This window comes from Plecotus auritus, assembly GCF_963455305.1.
Source record: "Plecotus auritus genome assembly, chromosome: 8".
NCBI lineage: Eukaryota > Metazoa > Chordata > Mammalia > Chiroptera > Vespertilionidae > Plecotus > Plecotus auritus.
In genome coordinates, this window is record NC_137782.1 from 118,687,857 (window position 1) to 118,706,404 (window position 18,548).

General features: G+C 41.9%; 1 protein-coding gene across 3 annotated transcripts; it reads right to left on the minus strand.

Annotated features, from left to right (window-relative positions):
- Positions 1 to 2,949: 2,949 nt before the first annotated feature.
- Positions 2,950 to 18,460, minus strand: MRPL35 (mitochondrial ribosomal protein L35). Of its 3 annotated transcripts, none has more exons than XM_080686511.1 (5): positions 18,171 to 18,460; positions 13,323 to 13,399; positions 9,160 to 9,349; positions 8,349 to 8,493; positions 2,950 to 5,156 (listed from the first exon to the last, which is right to left on the minus strand). In XM_080686511.1, exons 2-5 carry the CDS (start codon positions 13,363 to 13,365, stop codon positions 4,968 to 4,970), a joined length of 567 nt encoding a protein of 188 aa, XP_080542637.1. In that variant the 5' UTR covers positions 13,366 to 13,399; positions 18,171 to 18,460; the 3' UTR covers positions 2,950 to 4,967. The 3 variants fall into 3 exon arrangements, with proteins under 3 accessions (XP_080542637.1, XP_080542636.1, XP_080542635.1); XM_080686510.1 differs by having other exon boundaries at positions 18,354 to 18,429; XM_080686509.1 differs by lacking the exon at positions 18,171 to 18,460 and having other exon boundaries at positions 13,323 to 13,414.
- Between the last annotated feature and the right edge of the window lie 88 nt (positions 18,461 to 18,548).

Sequence of the window (18,548 nt, forward strand, 5' to 3'; positions counted from 1 at the left end):
CTTTCAGTCTTACGCTGCGTATGGCTGTCGCGGGCACCACAAAGCGCAGCGGCAGGAAAGGCAGCGTGAGAAGACTGAAAGGAAGATGGAGATGGACAGGCTGAAAACCACTTACTCATTTACTGAGCCAAGTCCAGATTAAGTGACAGAAAATGTAAGAACTGACTTGGTGCAGTGTCATGAAGTAGCTAGTATTTACAATGCTAGATTATAGTCCCTTATTGATTTAGGTACTAAATTTCATGTTGCTAGAAGACTCAGGAAAATACACAGGATTCCAAGGAGTTAGACCTGGGTTCTGAGTGACTTATTAGTTGTGTTTTGGGTTACTTATTAACCTTCTGTAAGATTCAGTGTCCTGCCCTAACCGGTTTGGCTCAGTGGATAGAGCATTGGCCTGCAGACTGAAAGGTCCCAGGTTCAATTCTGGTCAAGGGCATGTACCTGGGTTGCGGGCACATCCCCAGTAAGAGGTGTGCAGGAGGCAGCTGATCAATATTTCTACCTCTCTATCCCTCTCCCTTCCTCTCTGTAAAAAATCAATAAAATACATTTAAAAAAGAAAAAAGATTCAGTGTCTTCAAATCTAAACTAGGGATAAATAATATCTCCTTGCGGAAAGAAACCAAGATGGCGGCATAGGTAAACACCTAAACTGCTGCCTCGCACAACAATTTCAAAACTACAACTAAAAGACAGAACGGACACCATCCAGAACCACAGGAAAGCTGGCTGAGTGAAAATTCTACAACTAGAAGGAAAAAGAAAAGCTCACAGAGAATTGGAGGTACGGCAAAGGGGCTTTGTGCGCGCAGAGAGGAAGGGCGGCTGAGAGCCTGGCTGACTTTCTCTGGCGGAAGGGGGAAGGAAGCCTCCGACCGCACTGAACCCCAGTTCTGACTGCACTGAACCCCAGTTCCGGGCGAACCCCTGGGGACCCACGCTCTTACGGGGGGAGTCTGGACTCTCGGGTGGAGACTCGAGCTGGGAAAGGCAGAAGTCTGAAGGCGTGCACGGGCCAGTGCGCACAAAGGCTGCGGAGGTTGCCACAGGCTTTCCCTAGTGGAAGGGAGTCAGAGGATCCTGACTGCACTGAGCCCCAGTTCTGACTGCAGTGAACCCCAGTTCCAGGCGAGCCCCTGGGGACCCACGCTCTTGTGGGGGGAGTCTGGACTCTCGGGCGGAGACTCAGGAGCCGGGGAAGGCGGAGGAGTGAAAGTGCGTGCGCGCGCGTGCCAGTGCGCACAAAGGCTGCGGAGGTTGCCACAGGCTTTCCCTAGTGGAAGGGAGTCAGAGGCTCCTGACGGCACTGAGCCCCAGTTCTGACTGCAGTGAACCCCAGTTCCAGGCGAGCCCCTAGGGACCCACGCTCTTGTGGGGGGAGTCTGGACTCTAAGGTGGAGACTTGAGCTGGGGAAGGCGGAGGACTGAAAGCGCACATGCGCGCAAGGGCAAGGCTGACAGGAAGCCAAGACTGAGACTCTACCCCATCCAAGCTGAGCACAGAGCCTATTGCAATTTGGCAAGTCTAATCCTATAAGGCTGTCTCCAGCACCGAACTTCTCCCAGCATAGACACAGCTGATCCTTATAGCCAACTAACCTGGAGGTCAATTCCTCCCAGTGATACCAACAACAATAAAGACTTAATTACAACAAGGCTGTACACACAGTCCACAAAGGGGTGCACCAAGAGTGTCCACCTCAGGTTAACTGGGGAAGCAGACCCACTGGGCCTTATTGGAAACCTAGCACAAATATCTACCTTACCAACTCAGGGAATCAGTGAAAATGCGGGGTCAAAGAATCAGATCACAAACGAAAGAAATGGAGGAAAACAAACGACTGGATATAGAATTCAAAACCACGGTTATAAGACTTTTTAAGAATATCCTAGAAAAGGCCGATAAATATAACGAGACCCTCGAAGAGATGAAAAAGGACCAACTAGAAATTAAACATACACTGACTGAAATAAAAAATATTATACAGAGACCCAACAACAGACTAGAGGAACACAAGAATCAAGTCAAAGAATTGAAATACAAAGAAGCAAAAAACACTCAACCGAAAAAGCAAAAAGCAAAAAAAAAAATCCAAAAAGTTGAAGATAATGTAAGAAGACTCTGGGACAACTTCAAGCGTACCAACATCAGAATTATGGGGGTGCCAGAAGAAGAGAGAGAGCAAGATACTGAAAACCTATTTGAAGAAATAATCACCGAAAACTTCCCCCACCTGGTGAAAGAAATAGACTTACAAGTCCAGGAAGCCCACAGAACCCCAAACAAAAGGAATCCAAAGAGGACCACACCAAGACACATCATAATTAAAATGCCAAGAGCAAAAGACAAAGAGAGAATCTTAAAAGCAGCAAGAGAAAAACAGTTAATTACCTACAAGGGAGCACCCATACGACTGTCAGCTGACTTCTCAACAGAAACTATGCAGGCCAGACGGGAGTGGCAAGAAATTTTCAATGTGATGAATAGCAAGAACCTACAACCAAGATTACTCTACCCAGCAAAGCTATCATTCAGAATTGAAGGGCAGATAAAGAGCTTCACAGATAAGAAAAAGCTGAAGGAGTTCATCACCACCAAACCAGTATTATATGAAATGCTGAAAGGTATTCTTAAAGAAGAGGAAGAAGAAAAAAGTAAAGAGAAAAATTATGAACAACAAATACATATCTATCAACAAGAGAACCTAAAAATCAAGTGAATTAAAAACCTGAGGAACAGAATAATCTGGTGAATATAATAGAATCAGGGGCATAGAAAGGGAGTGGACTGATAATTCTCAGGGGGAAAGGGGTATGGGGGGTTCATGAAGAGAATGGACAAAAATCATACACCTATGGATGAGGACAGTGGGGGAGAGGTAAGGGCAGAAGGTGGGGTGGGAAATGGGTGGAGGGGAGCTATGGGGGGAAAAAGGAGAAATAATTGTAATAGTCTGAATAAAGATTTATTTAAAAAAAAAATAATATCTCCTTGCAAGGTTGGTATGAAGATTAGCAACGTTGTAGATGCATGCCTATCTCTATCCCACCCACAAAACAAAAATTACATACATGAAAATCCCTTCCCCCAAAGCATTCACTGCTGGCCCTTCCCTTCCAGGCCCTCAGGCCCTCTGGATGCTGAGGCCTGCTTGCATCCTTGTCTCTCCCTTCCCAGGCCTAGAGGAGAAACCAAAGTGCTCTAGGCCACAGGGACAGACCCTTGTCCACATTTGCACTGAGAAGTCAAGGAGGCAGAGAGGCGGGTGAAAGTCTCTCTCCGCAGCTCCTTCGGGCGCCGTCTCCATCCCTCCACCAGAGGCAGGAGCCAGAGGTGGGGATGCCGGGAAGCCTTGTCAGTGGTGGATTTCTGAGGAAGTGAAAGCCCATCAAAGCAGAATGCCATTCCACGCGCCAGGCTCTTACTTCATCTCAGATCAAACGCATGTTCCTTATTACTTAATCTTATAAACAGACGCATGTGGCCATCTAGTTTTAGAACTCGATTGTCACCCCTTTTCCTTTTAATGAACACACACACTATTTCAAAGAATTCCTCTAATGATCCTAGCATGACATGTCACAGAATTTCAATTTGGTTATCTTTCCCCTTAATAACAATAGAGGACCTTTGTCTTATCATCAGCTATTAAAGGATTTGAAGCAGTAAATAATGGTTTGTCAATCAGGCAAAGTGCTTCTGTTTGAAAATACTTTCCCCCCAAAAAGAAAATTCTTTCCAGATGATTCTGATGGGAGAGCTGAGAACCACTGCCCAAGACTTGACTGTATTTTCCTCGATGCTTCTTACCTGAGCCTCTTCAAATGAGAAAAGCTTAATGCTTGCATCATCTCTAAAATGACTGAGAAGACTCCTTCCCCTTAGTTTCTACAGTGTACCTTTGGAAAATTTTGGGAAAAGTTTATCCTCACAATTAAAAATAAGAACTCTCAAGTGGATAAATTAAATTTGTAAAAACACAGTATCTTTCAACTTGTGAGTAAAAAGTGTCTATCTTCATTTGTATAGCCACTTCTGTTTCATGAATGGGCATACTGATAGGCTATTTCATTTGCTCTTCTCTATAAAAAGATATTGTCCCAATAAACTACGTGAGAACTGCTGTGAACAGTGAACCTAGTATATTAGCTAGGTGTTGCCTCCCGTGCTCACCTCTAAGTGAAACTGCCCTCGTAATTACTTTTTGCTCCACATGAATTGCTAACACAGCCAAGTGAGCCAGGGTGGGCTCCTGACCTAAGAACAGCCAATCCCTGCACTGTTTGTGACCGGAGATGAGACCTGGTATTAAAAGATAAGCTGGCCAGTTAAGAGCTCTTGGCAATTAGAGACAGGAGCAGAGGGTCATGATGTAGAAAGGAAGCAGAAACTAAGAGTAAGCAAAAGCTGTGACAGACAAGTTGGTGAGTAGAGAGAGAATGGAGCCTACAATCTATAAAGAACTGAAACGTATGGCAGACTCCAAGCCTAAGGATCCACCATTCCCTGCTGCTCAGCTCCTGGAGGTGCCTCGAATCCAGGCTCCCCTTACCCATTTGTGCTCTTCCCGAGGCTGGAAGTTGGTTTAGTTCTGGGTGGGAGATGGCGGTGGGGTGGTGGTTCCTGAGTTCCCAGGCATGTGTCCTTGAAAACGAGGTCACACTGCCTGAACTCTCGTTTTAGCTTTAGAGTCTTTTTATGTCTGTTCTAACAGATTTTTTGTAACTAAGCCTAATTGGAACAACTAGTTAAGCCATTACCATTTGTTAAAAGTAATCAATAATTTTAAACTTTTATTTCCCTGAACAAAGCTGGGAATGTTTAAGCCATTACTTTTTAAAACTCTAATAAGTTTAATGTTGGTACTATATGTTTCCATATCAGTTAGTACATCAACTCTTACATTCATTTTTGCAAAGACATCATATACCCAAGATGCATATCCAGTAACAGCACTTCTGACCTACACTCTCAGGTTTGTCCGGTCATGGTACTTCTGGTAAGGATCGTCAGCATACCAGTTTCGCCTCTTCCAGAAGGACGTCGTCATTTTATCTAAGAGTTTACTCTGGGTTTTATTGCAGAACACAAATTCTCTCAGGCGCTTTTTCCTTGCAGCCGTCTTCTTCCATAATTTTTTCTTATAACCAGCCTGTTAGATGATATTACAAGGACATTTAAAACATATTAGCTTTGCCGAAACCGGTTTGGCTCAGTGGATAGAGCGTCGGCCTGCGGACTGAAAGGTCCCGGGTTCGATTCCGATCAAGGGCACGTATCTTGGTTGTGGGCACATCCTCAGTGGGAGGTGTGCAGGAGGCAGCTGATCGATGTTTCTCTCTCATCGATGTTTCTAGCTCTCTATCCCTCTCCCTTCCTTTCTGTGAAATATCAATAAAATATATTTTTTAAAAAAAACATATTAGCTTTATTACTCATGGTTTATGGGCCCAATGGCAACAAAGACCGACTTTCATTGGGGCTGGTATGTTTCTCAGAAAGATGTGATTCTCAATGGGGTTGGATAGAGAAAGCATGTGTAGTTTGAAAAAGAAATATTAATTTAATATTTTGAAAAATTTTTAAGTTAAAACCACAGAAAATAAAGTTAAATAAATCTATGTGCCTGGTGAAGTACAGGGTAATGATAGATAACAGCTTACTTTATATGCATTACCTTATCTCTTTAACAATCTTCAACAACATACTATTATTCTCATTTTACAAATTAAAGAGAAACAGCTACTGATTAGAAAAATTATGTAGCAGACTGAGGTCAGAGTTCTTAGGCACTATACTACTTTTATTCCTAAAGTGGAGGAGCATGAAGGGCGTACTGGCTAGGTTGATAACATTTATGCTCTTTTAAGGGGCCAAGTATTATAAGGGCCAAGGAGCAGAGTTCTCAAATATATTTATTCTTTCCACACACTAGGGACCAATTTCTGTAGTAAATACTTTGTAAGGAATAATGAATGCAGGAAAACTATTACTAGGAGTGGTGAAGGAATGGTTAACCCATGTTTAACCCAGAACTGTCATAAATGTATTATTTATTTTGAAGAATTTCTGAAGAAACAGAAAATTAGATTGCATATTAAAACTATAATCATAGCCTGTTTAAACTGGAAGAGACCACAGGTGCCACCCCGGTTAATGTTTGACTAAAACCACAGAGTAATTTACAGGGGAGGGGAGACAAGAACCCATGCTATGTGTAAGAGTCCTTGGGTCCTTTTAAGCCAAGCGCTCTCTAGGTCATTGAACAAAATACTAACTGAACAAAGCCGTAGCTCTTTGCTGAGAAGGTGCCTTGGGTTTCTGACAAGTCTCCGTGTCACCACTGTGACCAGCAAGTTCCATAGTACAGTAATGCTTCTATTTGTCTCTCCCTCTCTTTTCCTCTCTGAAATCAATAAAGATACATTAAAAAAAAAAAGAAATAAAAGGTTGAGTTCTGGTTTTAAAAGGCCAGAGATTAGGTTTTACTACTCATTACAACTTAAAATTGAAAGATTCAAATCAAAATCCTTGTATTTGTATAATAATATTGTAGTTTGCAAGCCAAACTGGGTCCCTGTGGATCTCTGACTTACAACTAATTTGCTGTCCTAGCCATCACCTCCTGTATCATTCGAAGATTATTCTGTGGAATGCAACAAAGTGAAGACATTTGAAACATTTAGACAACCTCTAGGTTCAGAAATGGAAGGAAAGAATAAACAACAAAAATTAGGGTACCTGGATGGAACTGTCCCACAGAAAATACTTTGTTTTTTCACACATTAGTGTCTATTAATCTGACCAAATTTGTTATTTTCCTCTTAAAATTAGATTTTGCTGAAACAGGCCGTTGTGTATATGGAATACTTTCTGTGGCCCTGAATGGGGACTAGATGATGTGACTGGAGAATTTGATCAGGTCCCCCACAACATGAGGGTCTCAGGTCCCAATAAAAGGGACATGGGGAGGCAAAGAAAACCACCCATTTCATTTGGTCTAGGGTCAGATGAGGACCTGGAAATAATTAGTAGGCTAGAAGGGAGAGTAAATGTTTCCGATGGTCCAAAATTTTCAAAATTCAGAACTATCAGCTCAACTACTTAGTTCACCTATTTGGATTAGAGGAACTTTTATCGACTAGTGTAGGAAGCTACCCCAGTATTGTTCCAGTGGAGAAATGAGCTGAGAGTGCCAACCAACCTATTCACGTACAAATTTAGGGTTGTTTATGAGATAGGGGATAATACTTTCAACCTATCAAATAGTGACAAAGTCCTACCAATTGCTTACTTTTATAGGGAAGCAAATTTTTTTATCTTTAAAGATTCACTGGTTAGCTTCCAAATAACAGGAAGTTAGGATTTGAAGTTATCAAAACTCAAAGGTGGTTTTACAAAACTTCTGGTCGTCTACTGCTTTCTAACGATCAGTTACTGTTTCCATGAATAACAACATGAACAAAAAAGCCCACAGTCATGCTCACAACACTCTGTGGGGGAGGACAGAGCAGTAACAATTTGTCAGGCCCCCTTAGAGGCTGTGGTCTGTGGCCAGAGCAAGTCCTGAAGTTCTGACTGATACGGTCCCCAATTACACTCACCAACAGAGAAACACATATAAAGTTATAAAAAAAAGTGTAGGTGGGGTTAATGTCCTGCCATAAAGATTAAGCCTGGAGAATCCAATTCAGGTGGGCTGAAAAGCTCTTCAGTCCCCAAATTTGAGCCACGTGAGTAATTCCTGCTGGAGCCTCCTCTGATATAACACTCTAGGGCAGGGGTCCTCAAACTTTTTAAACAGGGGGCCAGTTCACTGTCCCTCAGACCGCTGGAGGGCCAGACTATAGTTTTTTTTAAAAAAAAAAAACTATGAACAAATTCCTATGTGCACTGCGGGCCCGGGACGAGTCGGCTGCTAAACAGCACAGGCAGTGGCACCCGGCGGGCCAGATAAATGTCCTCGGCAGGCCGCATGTGGCCTGAGGGCCATAGTTTGAGGATGCCTGCTCTAGGGTTACACAGATCCTCCCCACAGGTTATTAAGCATTGGGGATTTCACAGAGTAACCATTAGGTAAGCCAGGAATGTAAGAGACCTGAGATGAACCTGTCCTACACTGAAGACTTTCACCATTGTGAATAATGCTTATGAACGTTTAATCGTGTTTCCTTCACATGGATTCACTTACATGAAGTGATGCCTGCCAAGCCAGTACTTAAGCACAGCCCTGCAACAGCTATTGGTAAGATGGGAGGGAGCTATGTCAATGAATAGGCTGAACTCGGCTTCATTTTAATCTGCTCACACTCCTTTTTCAATCAAGTAACAGTTGAAGACCCACCTTCCTCCTCAGCCAAAGGCCAGAATGAAGTCGGAGAAACCTGTAGATGACAGCTTTCACAGTCTTTCTCTTGCCTTTTCGTGCACTGTAGTATGTTACAGTTCTGACCGGTAGCTTCAGGACATCTGGAAGCAGGGGGGCCACTCTAAAATATATTTTTTAAATTTTAACTCAGCAGTAAGAATGATTAAATGATAAAATCCATTTCTATGCTTAGAAATAAGTAAAGTAGTTCCACTGGAACACAGCTGACTTTTAATATCCATTGTTTCTTCCAAAGATCCATGAATGTATGCATAATTAAGAACAGCAACTATCACCAACTTGCATGTCAGACTGTCATCTACCCTCTCAATCCCTAGGAGAGAAATGAATCTATTATATTTCAATCACCTGATTTTTAACCCATCTGCCCACTAGATTATCACCTCCTAAGATTTCAACTTGTTTGTCTTTGTATACTTTCTGCCAAGTACAGTGCTAGGCAGCCAGGTGTGCTTAACTAAATGTTTGCTGATTGAATGAACACCACATGCAGCCCACCCTGGTAAGCTGAGCATCTCGCTCACCCTCCTCTGGCTGACAGCTTCCATCCAGGAAACCACACCTAGAACACCAGAAGTGTGCTGTTTGGTAGTCCCTGCTGTTGGCACATAGGCATATGGATGTCAATCATATTCTCCCACTCCATCAGGCAAAGTCTATACAACAAACTGCAGGCAGGTACACCATCTATTTCTAAGATGTCTTTGCAGGCATGAATATTTTAGAATTTTTGTCCAAGAACCATGTTTACTGAAATATACCATACCTATTGAGGATTGTTCCAGTATGCCCCCATGCCAGGTTTCTGACAGATGTCATAAGTCTGGGTGCAGAGGAAACAACTGGAGTTTGAACATGACAAAGGTGTCGGGTAGACAGTGCAGAACTAAGACAGGCATTCTTGGCATAGTTTCGATAGGCTGAAGATGCCAAAACATTCAGGGGTCGTAAGATTCCTGTAAAGATGGAAAACCATACATGCTTAATATGACACACCAAAATATGAATCCAGATATTTAAAATTAAGTAATACGAATAAGCCAGGCAATGAAAGAAAAATACCACATGATCTCACTCATTTATGGAAAATAAAGAACATTATAACCTGAATAAAAAGATACAGAGGCAGTGAAGCACTGAACAGACTGTCAAATTACAGCAGGAAGGATGGGGAGAGTTGGGGAGGGGGGGAAAGAGATCAACCAAAGGACTTGTATGCATGCATATAAGCACAACCAACGGACACAAGACACTGGGGGGTGGGATGAGGGCATGTGCGCCGGGGGTAAGGGAGGCTGGGGGAAGGTCAATGGGGAAAAAAAGGAGATATATGTACTACTATATGTAATTCTTTAAACAATAAAATTTAAAAAATAATAATACGAAATTTTTAAAACAACTAAGTGTTATACATTATCAATGTGTCCTGAAGATCAGACTCACCTGTGGAGCTTTTTACCAACTTTATTAAGGTAAACTTACACACCAAAAAATTACCCATTTGTGTGCAACTTAATGCTTTTTAGTAAATTTAAAGTTGTGCAACCATCACCAGGATTCAGTCTGATGTGTCCTAGTTCTATGTTCAACAGTACAAAACAAAATATACGTAACATGAATTCCCAACCTCCAGATCATATGCTCTGATGAGACAGAACCCCGCACAGAGGGCAACGGCAGCATAGACACGAAAGCGTGACAACTCCCTGGAGAGACAAGACTGGCAGGAGAAGGACGCAAAGAAAACAGAAGAGGTACATGAACTCTCATCTAGAAAATGAACAGGCCATGAGAGGAAGGGCACACAGTATAGGTAGGATTAAAAACATGCAAAAACAAGGCTGAAACAAACATGAGCCTGGAGTGGGGACTGGACTGCCACAGAAGCTGGCACTGCGTGCCTGACTGTATTGGAAATGCCTGGGGGGAAGTAGTGGGAAATAGGGCGGGCAGGTCAGAAGGGAGATCATGAAGGGCGGGCCTAGATGTGTGGAGTCTCCTTTATCTGAGAGGCAACCAATCGATGTGTCTCTCTCACATCCATGTTTCTCTGTCTCACCCTCTCTCATCCTCCCTTCCACTCTCTCGCTGAAAATCAATGGGAAAAATATCCTCTGGTGAGGATAAACAAAAAAACAAATTTAAAAAATAAGCTGTCACATCACTTTTAAGTGTTTCCAATGGAATCTACATATCATAGTGAGTTGATACTCACCTATGTCATCTATGTCAAAAACACAAGGACAATAAATTCAAGTTGATGACAATAAGAATTTCTTTTCATCAAAAGATACTTTAAATAAACTAAAAAGGCAAGCCAAAGTGGGAAAAGATATTGGAAAACACAATTAAATGAGAAAGTTCGCATATCTAGAATATATAAAGAACTATAAGTCAATAAGACAACTGAATAGAAAAATGGGCAACATATTTAAGTGGGTACTTCATAAAAGAAATTTAAATGGCCAATGCACATGGTGTAAAGGTATTCAGGCTCATTACTAATGAGGTAAATGCTATTTAAACCACAATTAGATATCACTAAATATATACCAGATTGACAAAAATTTCCTAGGTCTAACAATATTAATTGTTGATGAGGATGTAAAGAATACAATGCTGGGGTGACTTTAAAGAAGCTCATCACTGGCAGTAGCAGGCAGTGCTGAATATATATATACACACACACACACACACACACACATTGATGCTGCGATTCTACAGCTAGTTTTATATGTATACACACACACCTTAGAGAAACTCTGGCACTCATATAGGACACAAGGTTAATCAGCTTTGTACCTAATTGTCCCAAACTGAAAACACCCAAATGCCTTTCAATAGTAAAATGGAGAATTGTGGGGCAGTCACATAAGAGACCATTATTTAGCAGCAATGAGCGTGGACTAGAAGGTCACAGTTGGATTCCGGTCAGGGCACATGCCCAGGTTGTGGGCTCCGTCCCCAGTAGGGGATGTGCAGGAGGCACCCGATCCAAGATTCTCATCATTGATGTTTCTATCTCTCTCCCTCTCTGAAATCAATAAAGATATATATATTTTTAAAAAGATGCATAAATAGATGCTGAAACTATTACAGGAAAAAAAAAAAAAGACAAGGCAATAATAATGAGAATAGAATAGTGTTTATATTTGGCCCAAAACGGGACTTTGACTGGGGAGGCTCACAGGGGTGCAGAAGAGGCTCTTGGCTGTCAGATTTCCAATGTTTGCTTTAGAGTTATAGGCATTCCTTGCAGACACTGTGGGCTCCATTACCAACCACCACAATAAAGCAAACACCATAATAAAGAAAGTCACACGAATTTTTTGATTTCTCAGTGCATATAAAACTTACGTTGATTATACTATAGTCTATTAAGTGTGCAATAGCATTGGTGTCTTAAAAATATATACATACGTTAATTAAAAAATATTTTATTGTTAAAAAATACTAACCATCGCCCTAATCGGTTTGGTTCAGTGGATAGAGCGTAGGCCTGAGGACTGAAGGGTCCCAGGTTCGATTCCGGTCAAGGGCATGTACCTTGGTTGCGGACACATCTCCAGTAGGGGGTGTGCAGGAGGCAGCTCATGGATGTTTCTCTCTCATTGATGTTTCTACCTCTCTATTCCTCTCCCTTCCTCTCTGTAAAAAAATCAATAAAATATATTAAAAAAAAATACTAAACATCATCTGTGCCTGTTGGAAAAATGGAGCCAATAGACTTGCTCCACACAGAATTACCACAAACCTTTACTTTGTTTAAAAAAAAAAAAAAAAAAGTCCAGCTGGCGTGGCTTAGTGGTTGAGTCTCTACCTATGAACCAGGAGGTCACGGTTTGATTCCGGGTCAGGGCACATGCCCAGGTTGCAGGTTGGATCCCTAGTAGGGGCGTGCAGGAGGTGGCCGATCATCTCTCAACATTGATGTTTCTACCTCTCTCTCCCTCTCCCTTGCTCTCTCAAATAAATAAAATATATATTTTTTAAAAAGGCAATATCTACAAAGTGCAACAAAACCAGGCAGACCTGTATTTAAGCCATTCATATATGTTACATAAACTTTCATTTGTTGTTTCACAAATTAAAAATAACCCATGTAAACAAACTCTTATGTGAGTTGGAAATTTCACATCGTAGCTTTTAAAAAATATTTATTTTTATTGATTTTAGAGAGGGAGAGAGATAGAAATCATTGATTGGCAGCCTCCTGCACACTTCACACCTGGATAGAGCCCACGAGCCCAAAACCGCACAACCGGGCATGTACAATGACCCGCATGGAACCGTGACCTCCTGGTTCATAGGTCGAGCCAGGCAGGGATCTTTTTTATTTCCATTCTTCCACAGAATTTTACTCTAATTTATTTTTTATGAAAGTAATTTACTGTAATCTTACATTTGAATGATCTTTAACTTTTTGCAAAAGTCCTTATGGAACTAAATTAAGTTGCTTTCATTCCTGTCATCTTTTGAGCCTGTCCTTGTGCGGTGTCTGCGTGAACGAAACAGCCCGATTCCCTGCACGTCTGTGAATCTGCACACACACCCATTACTCTGTGCCGGGCACCACGCAAGGCGCTTTGCGTGCTGGAGCTCATTATTATCCCCATTTCACGAAGCTCCGAGAAATTAGATAACTGTCATGGTCAAAGGTCGCGAGTGGTGGATCCTAGCTCCCCTTCCCCTCAGTCCTTCTGGTTTGTTTTCTAAGGAAGGCGGAATGGCTAGGAGCCCGTAAGAAAGCCAACTTCAGGACACGCAGGTACGCGAGGGTCCAGGAGTTTCGGACAACCCTCTGGTTTCAAATAACGAGACACCTTCCCCCCGCTTGTTCCTGTTACCTCCCACGCTAAACACCCACTCCATCCAGCGCAGTTCCCCTTCTGTGAAGGCAAGAATCGAGCGCGTTGCTTTCCTACTGACCTGATGCTACTCTCACCGCGCCCGCAAGTACAGGAGCCGCCATCTTTCCACACCGCCGTACGGCGGCCGCATTGGGTCTAAAAGAATCAGGGCAAAAGGGCATTAAGGAAAACCAGGTGGAGTCAAGGAAGGGGAAAAAAATTAAAAGTGCCAGATCAACTTTTATTGAATGTCTTATACTTGTCAGGCTGTCCTTCACCTAGGCTCTTAATAAATTTTTACTGAGCATTTGATTGAAAAACCTATTTAAAATACAGAACATAGCCCAGCCGGTGTTGCTTAGTGCTTGAGTGTCCACCCACGCTTGGAAGGTCACCGGCCTCCCTCTCCTCTTCCCGCCTGTGGGGGGGCGTGAAGGAGGCAGCTGATCCATGTTTCCCTCTCATCTATGTTTCTATCTCTCCCTCTCTGTAAAACTCAATTTAAAACATTTTTAAAAGTAAAATAAAATACATGACTATTTGCTATGATCGCACTCATATGTGGAATCTAAAGAACAAAATAAACTGATGAATAAAATAGATCCAGAGACATAGAAGGATGGAACAGACTGTGGAATCTTAGAGGGAAGGCAGGGTCGGGGGCGGGGGTAAAGAAGGGATTAACCGCCCTAACTGGTTTGGCTCAGAGCGTAGGCCTGCGGACACAAGGGTCCCAGGTTCGATTCCGGTCAAGGGCATGTACCTTGGTTGCGGGCACGTCCCCAGCAGGGGGTGTGCAGGAGGCAGCTGATTGATGTTTCTCTCTCATCCATGTTTCTAACTCTCTCTTCCTCTCCCTTCCTCTCTGTGAAAAATCAATAAAAATATATATATTTAAAAAAAAAAGAAGGGATTAACCAAAGAACTTGTATGCATATCTGCATAACCCCTGGACACAGACAATAGTGTGGTGAAGAGGAGGTCAGTGGGTGCAGGCTAGATGGGGTTAATGGGGGAAAAAGGAGGACATCTGTAATACTTTCAGCAATAAAGATGAAAAGAGATAAAATACATGACACTTGAAACAATCTTTTTGATAATTTTATTAAGTTTGAGAGAATAAAACTTATTATCCTTACAAAACTGGTAGATAGGAAATAGCAATATTATTTAAAATTTTTAAAAATTTAAAATTAGTTTTAAAAAATTGAATGCCAACTATAACCAAATAAATGTAAATATTCTAAGGATATCCCACATACATTTTTTTCTAATCAATTACACTAATTGTCATTAGGTAGAACAGCATCTTAACTCTTACTGAACAATTCTACAGTTCCTGAACAGTGCTTTATTTTATTCCTGAGAATCAGTGGTTATATGTCTTTTCTAATGTTCGTTCAAACAAACAAAACAACAACAACAAAAAAATAATCTCTCTCCCATTCTTGTTGCCTAAGAATAGTCCATGCATATACAATATATTACACTATTTGGGTAAGGGTTGAACACTGGGTCTCAAGGAGTTCACTTTTTTTGGTGGGGAGGGGCAGGGAGTTCACTTTTAATAAAGAGACAAGTACAAGGCAGATAAATGACTCATAGGGGAAGTTCAAAGTTAGGGAAAAGAGGCTTCTGGTTGGGATGAGGATGTAGAACATAATGTTGTTCTTAAAGACTGGGGAGGATTTCAACAAGGGCAAGGTCATTCTTGGCGGTAAGAACACCAAGGGCTAGGGTAAGAGAGAGAACCAAGACAGACAGTCAGGATTTATTTAGAGAAATGGATCTCAAACTTTTTGGTCTTAAACCTCTTTACATGCTTAAAAACTGAGGAGCCCTGCCTGGCTGGTTTGGCTCACTGGGTAGAGCATAGGCCTGCAGACTGAAAGTTCAATTCCTGTCAAGGGCACAAGGGCACGTACCCAGGTTACAAGCTTGATCTTGAATGCAGGAGGCAACCAAATGATGTCTCTCTCACGTGGAAACCTATCCTCCTCCCTTCCACTGTCTTTGAAAGTCAATGGAAAAAGCCCAGCTGGTGTGGCCCAATGGTTGAGCGTCCACCTATGAATCAGGGGGTCACAGGTTGGATTCCCAGTCAGGGCACATACCCGGGTTGTGGGTTTGATCTCCAGTGCGCGGCATACAGGAGGCAGCCGATCAATGATCCATCATTGGTGTTTCCATCTCTCTCTCCCTCTCCCTTCCTCTCTGAAATCAATAAAAGTATATATTTTAAAAAGTCAATGGAAAAATATTATCGGGTGAGGATTAACAAAATAAAAATTAAAAAATTGAGGATCCCAGAGAGCTTTTAATTCTTTGGATTATATATCCATTAGTATTTATATGGGAAATTGAAATGGAAAAAATTAAAAATACTTACTGTATTAGTTTCCTATTGCTGTTATAACAAATTACCCAAATTTAGTGGCTTAAAATAATACAAACTTACTATTTTATAATTCTGTAGGTCAGATGTCCAAAATGGGTTTCACAGGTTAAAATCAAGGTCTGTAGGGTTGTGTTCCTAGAGGCTCTAGGGGAGAATCTGCTTCCTTTCCTTTTCCAGTTTCTAGAGGGTGGCTGTATTCCTTGGCTTGTGGCCTCTTTCCATCGTCAAAGCTAGTAATAGTATCACTCTTACATCTGTGTGCATTGTTACATCTTTTTTGAGTGACCCTCCTGCCCCTCTCTTTCACTCATCAGTGTGCATGCAATTACATTGGACCAACACAGATAACCCAGGATAGTTCCCATAGCTCAAGATTCTTAACTTAATCACACTTGCAAAATAAAATTTTATTTTGTCATTTAAGGTAATATATTCACATGTTCCAAGGATTAGGAAAGTGTGGGGACATATTTGGGGATAATTATTCTGCCTACTACACATTATTTTAAAACAACAATAACAAACCTATTACATGTTAACACATTTTTAATGAAAAATAACTATTCCAAGATTTAAAAAAAGAGTAGTGAGTGGCATTAACCTTTTTGCAAATCTCTTTAATGTCTGGATTAATAGAAAGATGGATTCTGAAATTTGCTTATGCATTCAATCTATTGCGTTATCTGGGTAACTCTACAAGATAATGAAAACAGCAAATAATCTTAATATTATGAAGCTAATTTTCATTTTATAGAATGGTCTGAAAATCTTTCTGAAAAGGTCTGAGGCTCCCCCAGGGGTCCCAGATCACTCTTTTGAGAACTACTGACATGGTTATCCTTCAGTTTCTCTGGGTTATAGGGCATCTAGGTGGGTGATGAGCTTGGACTGCTATTGTTGCTGTCTTTACAGTTGTTTTTTTAAAAATCCTCACTCAAGGACATGTTTTCCATTGATTTTTAGAGTGGAAGGGAGAGGGAGAGACAGAGAGAAACCCTGAAGTGAGAGAGGACACATCTATTGGTTGCCTCCGGCATAGTCCCAACCAGGTCAGGGAGCCTGCAACCGAGGTACATGCCCTTGACCGAAATTGAACCTGGAACCCTTCAGTCTGCAGGCTGACGCTTTATCCATTGAGCCAAACCAGCTAGGGCTATTGTTGTTGTCTTGATTTCATACCTACAGCGGCCACTGTGAGCTGAGAAACACTACATACACTGGAAAAGTACTCTGAGACATTTCATAAAGGCTCTTTGAAATGGCAGTGGGAGTCCTTGCAGTTTTTGAACAGGAATGTGACTTAAATTTGAGTTACTTTAGGAGAATGCATTTTAAAGCCCCCCAAATCATAAATTGCAAGTGGAGAATGAGGATTAAGGGCTTTATTAAATGAGAGGTTAGGAAACTATCCAATATATCCTATATAATAAAAGCATAATATGCAAATTGTCTGGGAGTTCTACCAGGGGGCAGGGCCTGACGGGGAAGGGAGGCCCCTGTGGCCAGAGGAAGGGAGGGAGTACCCCACTGGCAGTCACTAGGGACCCTACCAGTGCACGAATTTCCTGCACAGGGCCTCTAGTAGAAAATAATTTTAGAATTTGAGATCTTGAAGCTAAAGTTGTTAATGATGTTCAGGCTTAAGGTGTGGCTGTGCCATCCATGGCTGGAGCAGACTGAAATTGCTTATTGGCAATGAGAGGTTTATGGCCAAGATGTTAGAAAAGTCGTCACACGGGCATCTTCCAACATGACAACAGTGGGCAGAAATGGGGTGGGGAAACCAATTTAATTGCTAAAATTACTAAATAAGATAGACTGTTTTGGAGGCCATTAGGGGATGGTGATATGGAGAGTGTAATTACTAAAGTACATCAAACATATATACAAAATTAAGTAATTGTATAAAGTTAATTTTCAAATCTATCTTTCCATTTTTACACGTGATTAGTAACCTTGTATACCTCTAGGGCAGTGGTCGGCAAACTGCGGCTCGCGAGCCACACGCGGCTCTTTGGCCCCTTGAGTGTGGCTCTTCCACAAAATACCACGGCCTGGGCGAGTCTATTTGGAAGAAGTGGCGTTAGAAGAAGTTTAAGTTTAAAAAATTTGGCTCTCAAAAGAAATTTCAATCATTGTACTGTTGATATTTGGCTCTGTTGACTAATGAGTTTGCCGACTACTGCTCTAAGGAGAACATCATATTATAATAAATTACCTAGTTAAGATTTGAAAGTACTTTGCAAGCACAATTGATATAGTTATTTCGTTCCTGTGATATTGTACTAATAGTATTGAATACTGTGTTCAATATTTGTTATACCTTGATTATAGACTCAGTGGAATACTTTGACCTCTTTATGTTCCCAACCCATACCACAGGTTGAGGCCAAATTATCTTTCTAAAATAAAAACTTGCGCTGTTTAATCTGGAAGGAGTAGAAGCTGTGAACCCGAAGAATCTGGGTTCCGATCCCCACTCTGCTAGTTGTTAACGTGAACGACACATTACGCACAAACATTACGCACAAAGGTCTCTCCAGTGTTCGTTCACCCAGTCTCCCGCAGTCAGGAAGACTCTAGAATAACTGTCAAACGAAACCAATGCCTCCAACCAAGACAACACCGATTTGGCCAAGTCGATTCCTATTTACGAAATATCCATCGGACAGAGACGCTTTCTTGCTGAATTCTCCGTAGAGTCACGCCTACCCGTTTTCCGAGAGGATCGAAGCCTGAGTTTCAGATGCCCTTCCCAGCCTCCCGTTCACCTAGTAACCCCGGATTCGGGGTGCTGACCAGAACCCAAAGCGTGACCCGGAAAAAGAAATCGTTCTTTCCGCCAAGGGAGGGCCCACCCACTTAGAGCTGCCAGGGCAGGGACTGGAAAAGGAGGCTGCGCGTGCG

Excerpts from the sequence above, each read along its gene's own strand:
- MRPL35 (XM_080686511.1), bottom strand. The coding sequence starts at position 13,365 with ATGGCGGCTCCTGTACTTGCGGGCGCGGTGAGAGTAGCATCAG. Across the intron at positions 8,494-9,159 it reads ACTGGAACAATCCTCAATAG|AGTGGCCCCCCTGCTTCCAG; the intron begins GTATGGTATATT and ends AATATATTTTAG. Across the intron at positions 5,157-8,348 it reads GCCTTTGGCTGAGGAGGAAG|GCTGGTTATAAGAAAAAATT; the intron begins GTGGGTCTTCAA and ends ATCATCTAACAG.